The sequence below is a fragment of the Sinocyclocheilus grahami genome, unplaced genomic scaffold, assembly GCF_001515645.1.
Source record: "Sinocyclocheilus grahami isolate Dianchi unplaced genomic scaffold, SAMN03320097.WGS_v1.1 scaffold32.1, whole genome shotgun sequence".
Lineage (NCBI taxonomy): Eukaryota > Metazoa > Chordata > Actinopteri > Cypriniformes > Cyprinidae > Sinocyclocheilus > Sinocyclocheilus grahami.
In genome coordinates this window covers 2,173,235-2,185,359 of record NW_015505211.1, presented here as the reverse complement: position 1 = coordinate 2,185,359, position 12,125 = coordinate 2,173,235, and the positions used below count along the sequence as shown (strand labels likewise).

Genomic DNA, 12,125 nt, shown 5'->3' with positions numbered 1-12,125 from the left:
TGTGATCCCTATATCTTAAAGAAAAAAACAAAAAGATAAAAAGTAATGCCATAATGCTAAACAATAGAACTTTGGGGCAAGAAAACACACTGCACATACATCACATTCCCTTTCATTAACATACAACTTGTGCTTAAAATCCACTGGACTAATGGTAGCTCTGATATGTGGTTTTAAAAACATTATATTTAAAGGGATTGTTCATTCAAAAATGAAAATTGCCATCATTTTACTCACACTCAAGTCATTTTGTGGGATTTTTTTTTCCTTTCATAAATCACAAATGATGTACTGGCGAATGTCTTAATAGTTATTTTACCTAAGTGACAGATGCTTTAAAAACATTATATTTAAAGGGATTGTTCATTCAAAAATGAAAATTGCCATCATTTTACTCACACTCAAGTCATTTTGTGGGATTTTTTTTTTTCTTTCATAAATCACAAATGATGTACTGGCGAATGTCTTAATAGTTATTTTACCTAAGTGACAGATGCTGTTGAGCAACAAGAATGACAAGAAAACATCATAAAAGTGGTCAGTATGACTTGTGCACTACATTCCAAGTCATCCGAGGCCTGATAGTTTAGCAGAATAACTGAAATGTTCAAGGAATACTTGTTTCTGTTCTCAGAATTTTGTGTTTTGTTTTGTTTATTCTTTGGAAAAGCATGCTGGTGAATAAATATTGACAGTTTTCATTTTTGGCAGAACTATTCCTTCAAATGAAAAAAAAGGGAAACATTAGACATACATCCTGTCAAATGTTGCAACAAAACTGTAATATGGATTTAAGGGTCAAACAGCATCTTAAACTGCGATGGTAAGATTCAGAAACTGAACTTCTAATCAAATCTCACTTTTTTTTTTCCAGAATACAAAGGATAACAATGACATTTTCAAATGAGTGTCAAATGAGTCTCATCTGCTTTTTCCGAAATCACAATATTTAGACATCGGAGTTCACAATGAGTTACTGAAATGAGCTGGTATCTACCATAATACCATTTGAGAAATAAATTACATAGCTTCAGAAAAAGGGAATAAAAAAATAATAATAATAGAAAATGTTGCATTGTATTAAACAGGTTCACAATTTTAGTAAAAACAAGTGTGCATATTTTCCCTTTGTACAAGTTATATATATGCATATACATACAGAGATGTTAGCAGGAACGGCGATGAGAGTGTTTAAATAAAGAACATTTGAAGCGCCAAGTTTGGTTTGTGTAACTCAAAATCTAGACAGAATTCAACAAAAAGCCATTTGGAAAAACTGTGGTAACAAAAATAAAAAATACAAATCAACAGATATTAGCAGATTGCTCTTTGGGCTTTTAAATTGGATCCAATATCTTTGCATTACACCCAGAACAAATCTCCAAATGCAACTTTTTCCAACTTTGACTACATTGTACATCAGTCCAACTGTGCCATTCTGGTCATCAAAATAATATCAAAATAAAAAATACTGATATGTACCGCATTGTTTTGTGTGTGTTAAATGGTAAAATACAGATTAGATGTACTCAAAAAAAATACATGTTTGTGTCTTTTGTGCTGCTTATTTTGATCAGTTTTACAGTTATGATACAGTAAAGTATATAACAACAATCCAAAAAAAAAAGACTGAGACATATTCCCTTCCTTATTGCATGCCTTTGACTTGAAATAATTACTCCCCAATCACACTGTATTCTATATGAATTCTTAAGGGGTTACAGAGTTAAATTAAAATGATAGTCACAAAAATAAATATTTAAAATTAAACATGCCTCTGTCATTTGCATTTTATGGATTCAAAACCTGTATTCAGTGGGGCTAAACAGTGCGATAATTAGCAATGTAAGATGAGTTACATTATTAAACTCTATTATAAACAAAAGAAATGCATGATTACTTTATTAAAAATAAGTACGTGGGTACCCCATGCACATCTTTGGGCATTTTCGGTAACCCATGCACGATTTGCGACTCCAGGATGAGTGATGTCACACAAACTGTGATTTTTATCCACTGAAAAACATCTTCGGCATCAAAACTTGAGCAAGAGTTGTAGAAGTATGATGAGAAGTAGACAGGTGGGTGTGAAGACCGTTGACGTGCCGCTGTTGCCATCCTGAACTGCTCCGGGTCCTAAAGCATTGAAAAGATTCACATGTGTCAGGCAAAACAGCTCCGGTCTCCAACTGTGTGGTAAACTGCCTCGTTTTTATTCTTCAGACTGTCTGTAACATCGTATGAACTCTTATGTAGGGCGCTCACCTACACATCTACACTTCTGATTTTATCTTACTTCCTCAATATTATCTTTCATTCTTTTCGAGGGTGTCAGCTGTCAGCATTTACAGAGCTATTTTCTTTCTCTATTTTCTATTGTCTAAGTCTTGTTAAAATCTATGTTAGTATATTATAGCATCTCCTATTTGTTGATGAGTTTGTAGTGATTAGTAGTATTTAGTAGCTTGTGTATCACAAACCTTCCAACAAATCATTGTTTTCAAAGGCTGTTTGCTCTAAATCGGATGAAGTCATTTCTAAAACTGAAGCCGTCTCCACTAAAAGAGAGATTATATAACAAAACACTTCAGAACACAAGCAATATGAACTCAAAAAAATTCACAGTGTAACCTATAGTGCATCATTCCCGTTGGTGCTATTAGGCACATATTGTAGTCTAAATTAGATGTTTTTGCCTAAATATATTCATCAAGCCAATCTAGAGTATTTCTGGCATAGTTCTGCTGCTCTGCTGTGGTAGCGGGTCATCTAACTGGGACGAAAGTGCTCCAGTTCGGCAAATTAACGTCTAAGCGAGGGTCTTTAGTGGTCACATTTGTATCTTAGAAGCATCTGTTCTTGTCATTTCAAACCAGCACATCCCGTCTCCCTGTGCTATCACTATCATTACCCTACTGTACACCGCATCCTTGACCAGTCAACCGCCGAGGTCAGCCGTAATTGCAGTTGCTTATAAACAAGATAATAACTGAAGGTGCAGTTTAACCAGATTACTAAAGTGAGGTGTAGCTCAGATGATTCACAAGCCACACAGACAACTGAGTGGTTGTCATAATTCATACTTTCTCATTTCCATTTTGTACTAAGTACGGCAGTCTGATAAAAACTATTGCACTTATATTAATCAGTAATAATACAAAAAGCAAAAATAATTATAACAAAATATTTCATATGTCATTAGGTAACAACTAACATGCTAATGTTCAGACATGTTCAATGTTGAAATACCATATGTGTGTATATTTATATTTAAGGGTTGCACTGACAAGTCAACTACTTATTTAGCTCTGCTAATGGATTCTTTGATCCTTAGTCAACTAATCACAGATCACATGACTTCAGCTGCTTTTGTTCAATAGAACGCAACAGTTGGGTTCCAGAAGTAGAAATCCCATTCATTTTCTCCATAGAGAAACAGATTTTTAACATATAATCAATAATCATTTCAAGCCAGACCTACCATACACTCCAAGTAGTGAAATATGTATCTGTAAAGGCAACAAGTATGTGTGATTCCAGCTTCATTTAAAATAAATAAACAAAAATTGAAAAATGTTTCATGTTGGATATCCACATTCTCAATGAAGAACTATATTACTCACAATTACTCACAGATCCTCCTTGGATCTACCCTTCAGAGACCTATGGTTACCATGGAAATGAGATCCATGGCAAAAGAGTTCATTAACAACCACCCACTCTCATCAAGCATTGCGAATGGTGTTAAGACACTCTTTATTTATTTATATATTTAAAAAAATAATTGCAATACATGATTTAATCAATAATAGATTTTTATACTTAAAACTATTGACTATTTCATCATAAATTGTACCATATATTTTAATTTAATTACATCTTCATGGGTTGCTTAGCTCATTGTCAAAAGATCAAAAATCTAAATATTTTTATTTTTTTTGGGCTTGAATGTCATTACCAACTTTGATTTAATCTCAGAGCTGGTTGGTTTGATTAATGCCTTAGAACTCTTGATTGACTTTCTGAAATCCTTATGGAGAAATCATATGGGAAGAACACTTCCAGATTGTGTAAATTATGCATCATGTTCCATCATAATCCCACACACATTGCTTTGAATGCTGTCCAGAGGCTGACAGAAACTATAAGCGAGTGTGAGGTGTCTTTATACACCGTTCATCACAACACAAGCAGCATGAGTCTGGCAGTGGAGATATTGCCCACATCATCTTAGCTGCATGGGATATATTCTTGTTATTGCATGCCTATATTGAAACAAAAATGCTGTGCTGTGTAGACAACTTCACTGATTAAAATTGAAGCAGTCTATTTGGTTTCTACAGTGTAGACTTGCTGTTAGCCATGATAGATTTGGATGGCTGATGGCTGAATGGCAAGAAGCGAGTCATTTAATGTACAACACAACAGACTAGTCTACTACTTTTTTGGCCAACAAATCAATTAGTAAAAGTACAGTAGTCATGTAACACCCAGTATATACATATACACAAACAGATGGAAAGTATTATATATAAAGTTTTATCTGAACAAATATTTTTTTTTCACTCTTGGTGGGAACAGATGTTTGATTTGCCTTTTTCGCTTCATGTTTGGTGTGAACGATCATTATTAGAGATATATTCAGTCCCAACGAAACAAATGTTATGTCATGGTATTAGCATTGATGTCTATTAAATCTTTCTCTTTGATGGGCCTTTTAGACTAAAGTCTAATTTCCCCTGGATTTAGGAGAGTACGGTAGGCTTTCTTTAGGGACAGCTATCCAATTATTCTGCAGCCACAGCTTAGAGTAAATCCTGCACAAGTGGAATTATACTAATGTGAGGTTCTCACAATCAAATTCAATGCAATTAATGACTCTCCGGAGAGGACATGGTTACCAATCCCACACATTTTTTTTAGGCCAGACAGTGGAGAGAAGTTGACCAGGACAAGATTTCTATTCTTGGCAGAGAAGAAAGATAAAAGGACAATGCAAGGACAAATCAGTAACAACCAACAACAACAACACACTGAGGTGTGGGTCGACCCCTTACAAAAAAAGTAGGAAAGACCGGAGGCAATTATAACACATACATTTTCAATCACAAACAAGTTCGAGTGATGATATTTATTCAGCATATGTTCAGTAAAGACTCCCTCTGCATGGAAAAAAAGCGCACTGGTTTGTAAGAAAAATAAAACGATTTTGAGGTTTAAAGGAGAATGTATTTTTAAAAAAAAACTGTTTATTTTATTGACAGATTGTAAGTTAAAAGTTAACATATGCTAATTTTGCTCTCTGAGATAAAATAACCTTAGTTATGAAAACCTGTATGAGTGAATAGAAAACTAAAAATCTTTAAAATATGTAGTGAACTACTTTTATATAGAAGGTTGTTCTTGAGTTAGCAGACAATCAGTATATTTTAGTAAAAATATTTCAAATATTGTATTATTCAACATAGCTAAAACAATGTACTATATAAAATGAAAAAATCAGTACCATAAAAATTATAAAATATTTTATTAAATAAATCAATGGCATTACTTTGAGTTAAGCAGCTATTTGAGATTTACTGGTTGAAGTGTGCACTGCAATTTTCTATACATCAATAGAATGTATATTAACTCAAATTTTGTCTGTAATTAAATGTTTTTTTTCTCTATGTGAGTGCATTAATGGTAATATTACTGCTGGTACATTCACAGTTTTTATACCAAAAGACAGAAAAATTGCAGTAGTCTGAGAGTAAAATTTGAAAAGTTAAATTGACAGAGGTCTCTCCTACTGTGGGAGTACAATGGTATATAGATTATATATATACTGTGGTACTGTGGTATGATTTATGTACACTCTCAGAAAAAAAGATACAAAGTTTGTCACTGGGGCATTACCTATTCAAAAGGTACACCTTTGTAAAACTGTACCTAAAATTAACACATTTAAACCTTTTGAAAAGGTACCGCCCCACTGAGAGTTTTTGTGCCTTTTTCTCTAAGAGTGTACAATAGACCTTTGTGTATTACCATGGTTACTATGTCCAGGTAAGACCATGGCACTTTTTTGTAAGGGGCAAATGTACATTTAAAGTGACAGCTCAGTCAAAAATGAAAAATTTTGTCATCATTTTCCCACCGTCATGTCGACCCAAACCTGCATGACTTTGGAACGGAATAATACACTGGTCGTTCTTGTCCATGCTACTGTAATGAATGGGGATTGAAGCTTTTAGGCTTTAAAAAGGAACCATAAAAGTATAGTAAAAGCAGTCCATTAAACTCAAGTGTTATATTTCAAGTATTCTGAAGTGTTCTGAATCACATAAATTGATTGTTCAAAAATTTCCAACTCAAAAGAATGATTCTTTTATGAATCGGGCATCACTACTGCTCTCAAATTATTGTATAACTTCAGAAGTCTTGGACTACAGCGCATGAGTCATATGAACCACTTTTACTATACTTTAATGGTGCTTTTCTGTCCGTTTGGTCCAGACCCTGTTCATCGTAATTGTATTGGTTAGAAAAAAAGTATTTACATTTTTTCCTGTTCCACGGAAGTATGAGTAAATGATGACAATTTTCCTTTAAGTACATTTCTCATCAGCTGAGTAATAATGAAGCACACAATTCAACAAACATCAAAAGACATCATAAGACGCAGACATGTACTTACAAACAGCGGATGAGAGCAAGCATTGACATAATGAAGCCATGCCATGGTGGAGGAAGGTTATAAAGGAAAGAAAGTGACAGAAGAGAAAGAGAAAGATGTTTAGGCTACAGAAAACAGAGACCCATTCATCAACCCACAGTGACTGAAGGCAGATTGAGGCATGTCAGTACCCGGCCAGACAGTGGAGAGAAGTTGACCAGGACAAGATTTCTATTCTTGGCAGAGAAGAAAGATAAAAGGACAATGCAAGGACAAATCAGTAACAACCAACAACAACAACACACTGAGGTGTGGGTCGACCCCTTACAAAAAAAGTAGGAAAGACCGGAGGCAATTATAACACATACATTTTCAATCACAAACAAGTTCGAGTGATGATATTTATTCAGCATATGTTCAGTAAAGACTCCCTCTGCATGGAAAAAAAGCGCACTGGTTTGTAAGAAAAATAAAACGATTTTGAGGTTTAAAGGAGAATGTATTTAAAAAAAAAAAACTATTTATTTTATTGACAGATTGTAAGTTAAAAGTTAACATATGCTAATTTTGCTCTCTGAGATAAAATAACCTTAGTTATGAAAACCTGTATGAGTGAATAGAAAACTAAAAATCTTTAAAATATGTAGTGAACTACTTTTATATAGAAGGTTGTTCTTGAGTTAGCAGACAATCAGTATATTTTAGTAAAAATATTTCAAATATTGTATTATTCAACATAGCTAAAACAATGTACTATATAAAATGAAAAAATCAGTATCATAAAAATTATAAAATATTTTATTAAATAAATCAATGGCATTACTTTGAGTTAAGCAGCTATTTGAGATTTACTGGTTGAAGTGTGCACTGCAATTTTCTATACATCAATAGAATGTATATTAACTCAAATTTTGTCTGTAATTAAATGTTTTTTTTCTCTATGTGAGTGCATTAATGGTAATATTACTGCTGGTACATTCACAGTTTTTATACCAAAAGACAGAAAAATTGCAGTAGTCTGAGAGTAAAATTTGAAAAGTTAAATTGACAGAGGTCTCTCCTACTGTGGGAGTACAATGGTATATAGATTATATATATACTGTGGTACTGTGGTATGATTTATGTACACTCTCAGAAAAAAAGATACAAAGTTTGTCACTGGGGCATTACCTATTCAAAAGGTACACCTTTGTAAAACTGTACCTAAAATTAACACATTTAAACCTTTTGAAAAGGTACCGCCCCACTGAGAGTTTTTGTGCCTTTTTCTCTAAGAGTGTACAATAGACCTTTGTGTATTACCATGGTTACTATGTCCAGGTAAGACCATGGCACTTTTTTGTAAGGGGCAAATGTACATTTAAAGTGACAGCTCAGTCAAAAATGAAAAATTTTGTCATCATTTTCCCACCGTCATGTCGACCCAAACCTGCATGACTTTGGAACGGAATAATACACTGGTCGTTCTTGTCCATGCTACTGTAATGAATGGGGATTGAAGCTTTTAGGCTTTAAAAAGGAACCATAAAAGTATAGTAAAAGCAGTCCATTAAACTCAAGTGTTATATTTCAAGTATTCTGAAGTGTTCTGAATCACATAAATTGATTGTTCAAAAATTTCCAACTCAAAAGAATGATTCTTTTATGAATCGGGCATCACTACTGCTCTCAAATTATTGTATAACTTCAGAAGTCTTGGACTACAGCGCATGAGTCATATGAACCACTTTTACTATACTTTAATGGTGCTTTTCTGTCCGTTTGGTCCAGACCCTGTTCATCGTAATTGTATTGGTTAGAAAAAAAGTATTTACATTTTTTCCTGTTCCACGGAAGTATGAGTAAATGATGACAATTTTCCTTTAAGTACATTTCTCATCAGCTGAGTAATAATGAAGCACACAATTCAACAAATATCAAAAGACATCATAAGACGCAGACATGTACTTACAAACAGCGGATGAGAGCAAGCATTGACATAATGAAGCCATGCCATGGTGGAGGAAGGTTATAAAGGAAAGAAAGTGACAGAAGAGAAAGAGAAAGATGTTTAGGCTACAGAAAACAGAGACACATTCATCAACCCACAGTGACTGAAGGCAGATTGAGGCATGTCAGTACCCCGCCAATCCCAGAGCGCCAATTCAGATTGTCACTCAATGTGCTGAATATATTATTGACATTACAAAATGGGATTTTAAGCTAATAACCCTCTTAATAGGAATAGCTAGTGGCCAATTTACAATTTGACAGTCACATTCTGTCAGACGAGACACGTCAATTATACTACCCTGTTCAAATTTTGTGGGCCGCCCTCGCCGATAAACTTGGGTGCTGTATCAAGGACCTGGCCTTGTCATGTTGCGGTTGATGTGAAAATAACCATGTTCGCATCTTCTTTGCATATTACACATGCTGGAACATGCTTTAGGAGGTGAGCGGGACGCCACATTCCCATGCACTCTACTAACCTTGCAATAGCGTCGAACTAGTGGGTTCGATTATTTCTACATCAACAAAAACAAACACATAAACATCAATCAAAAGCAAATGAAGGAGAATCCTGAGATGAAAATCTCAAAGATTAATAGTTGAACGGGTCAGAAACTACCAAGGAAAAATTCGTGTTTACAGGAACATTATCAGGAAGTTCTTCTTTCGTTCAGCTTTTTTTGAACAAACGTTTAAGGAAAAAAAATTCTAACTACTTCACCTAGTCGAAGAATTGTGAAGAGGCTCCAAACAGACTTGACTGAAACCAGCAACCACTGAAACTTACCGTATAGGATGATGCTTGTGTTAGCGCTCCCCAGTTTGTTGATAGCGACGCAGGTGTAATTGCCATAGTCTGCCTCGGATACGTTGAAGAAAGTCAGCTTTGAAAATGCTCCAGCATCCTCGATCTCAATGCCATCGAAGTCACTGAAGATCCTGGTAAACAGTCAGCAAATGGGGAGACTTGAATCAGCCCGGCCTTGTTTACGGTACATCAGAGCTTCCTTTGAAGCTAGAGGTTACATTTATGACAGCATCATCATTTTCGGACACAGATTGCAGTGGGCTTGGATACAATAAAAGGAGGCAAAACAATTCAATTCAGGATTGAATTACTGGCAGTGGCATGCAGAGGGACACGCACATACACTTATGCACATTAATTATGGTACAACATTGTGACAACTTATTCTTCACTTGACATCAAAGACAGTTTGAGAGAATGTACTGAGACACATTCCAGCCAAAGGCACTCAAGTATTTAGCTGTTAAAAACAGTGAACGAATGACAGCACATCTAGTCAGATGTATACAGCTACTGAAAAATATTTGTCCTTCACTTCACAATGTCACATCCAATATTATAAATCCGACAGATATACAGGGAATACAGAAAACTCTTGTTAATAACTAGCTGCTACTGTACACATCTAGTCAAAAAAAAGAAATTGAGAAATTGTGTACACTAACCGTACATTAAGGCTACGGTTTTATCCCAAAGAAAGGAACAGGTGAGGCAGAATATCGCTTCATAATAGTATGCCATACCTCCTGTCATCTCTGTACCACTCAAAATCTGCCTCTGGTACAGCATCTGCTTCACACTGCAGGACACCTCTCTGACCCAGGGTCACGCCAACATCTCTGCCATCTGAAACACTGGGAGGGTCTAAACACAGAAAACCACAAAAAAGATCTTTGTTATAATTTTATATTTTAGTTTATAGGTTTAAACAAACAAACGATTTACACATAAAGTGGGGTTCATAAGTATTGATATTTAGTGATGATGGTTTTATTTTGCATTTCAAAACATTTAATTAAAAATTCAATTATATATTTTATTTATTCATTTTTAAATAAATCATCTGTATGTTTAATCCAAATATTTTTTTATAAATAAATAAATATTTAATAGTCTTTCGTCCCAACTGTATGTTGCATATATATGTGTAGCACATGTTGATTTAAATTCACAAGAGACTTACAGTTGACTGTGAGCTCAACAGTCTGTGTGTCCACTGCAATTTCGTTGGCTGCGGTGCATTCGTACACTCCTGCTCTATATCTGCTGATGAAGGGAATCTCCAGAACCTCGCTGTCTGAGCTTAGGCTGTCATCTGAACAAGAAACATTACAATATGACTGTCATAATCTGTATTAAAGCTCTCAAAAGAGAAAAGGGTTGTCTATGATTCCTTAAAAGACAACTACAACAAAAACAAATGAGTTGATTGGTTGGTAGGAGTCTTGATCCTGGAACAACAAAGTGTTACTTGGGTAAATCACATCATGATGCATGTGTCCCATTATCACTGAAGAGCTGAAATGTGTCTGATTTTCCAGTATCGTCACATACGTGCTTTGCTTGGGTACAATAAGCCACACTGTAGAGCATGTTGTTGCCCTTCTTTGCAAATATTCAAACTTCTTCTTCCCTGAAATACTGATGGTCTGATATCTGGCTTTTTTCATCTCAGGCTTTTTTCTTCGTCAATACACTACTGAAGCACTGGGTTTCACTGCTCCGGGTGCGTGTTCACGGTGTGTGTGTGTTCACTGCTGTGTGTGTGCACTTAGGATGGGTTAAACGCAGAGCACTAATTCCTAGTATGGGTAACCATACTTGGCCACATCACTGTCACTCACTTGAAAAATATATTTATAGTCATTTGTGTCCTATTGTGGGAGAAGGCGACACTAGAGATATGAAATTCAATTCAAATATGAGTCTCAGTCTCTGCGCAGCTGCTTTGAAGTGTTCGCATACACACTGGAGTCAAACTGCTAAAACATACGGTCCCTTTTCATGTTCATGAAATCCAGACTGGGGAAAAAAATGTTGGTGGAAAGGGTTCCCTGTGATGCAGTTCTCAACGTCAAACGGTAATACGCGGTTGACTTAACTAAATATCATCCCCAATGTAGTTTCTGACAGCAAAATAACACACTGCATTCACTTAAGGATTCTCTGAAAGACAATGTCTTACACCTGGGAGAGGCTGTTAACGAGAAAGAAAGAGGCACTTCCTTTAACCTGATGAGGAGTGTCAACAGAGCGCTCTGGAGAAAGAAGCTCATTACCGTTCAACACCATACACACCTCGCTGCACTGAAAAGCAGCTTGAAGTCTACTCAAAAAGGCTCTTGTATAATTTTATTGTTGCATTGTTTAAAAAGATTGAAAGATTTTAAATTCAAACAATCAACTACCCCTTCAAAACGAGCCAATTAAATCCAAACCTTTGAATGGCACTAGAACATCTTTGCAAAGTGAGTCACAGAAGGAGAGTTTCTTCTTCATTCAAGATGCTCATTTTGATGTTTCCCACTGAAAGTGCATGTCATTGATGTTGTAAAGGACTGGGTAAGCTTTATGAAAAGCAAACCACTGGCATTTGATACCTGGTCCAGCAGAAAGGAAATGTGGTGCTTTGGCATCAGGTGCATTGTGGACTGTCTTCCATCAAAG

The 12,125-nt window shown here is 35.3% G+C and overlaps 1 protein-coding gene across 1 annotated transcript in view; it reads right to left on the bottom strand.

Annotated features, from left to right (window-relative positions):
* Positions 1-384: 384 nt before the first annotated feature.
* Positions 385-12,125, bottom strand: part of LOC107578589 (opioid-binding protein/cell adhesion molecule homolog) — a 22,639-nt gene continuing 10,898 nt past the window's right edge. Inside the window, exons 6-7 of the mRNA XM_016264537.1 lie at positions 9,130-9,165; positions 385-2,136 (exon numbers count right to left, since the gene is read on the bottom strand). Coding sequence (XP_016120023.1) covers positions 2,036-2,136; positions 9,130-9,165 — 137 coding nt within the window. The 3' untranslated portion in view covers positions 385-2,035. The remainder of the gene's footprint in view (positions 2,137-9,129; positions 9,166-12,125) is intronic.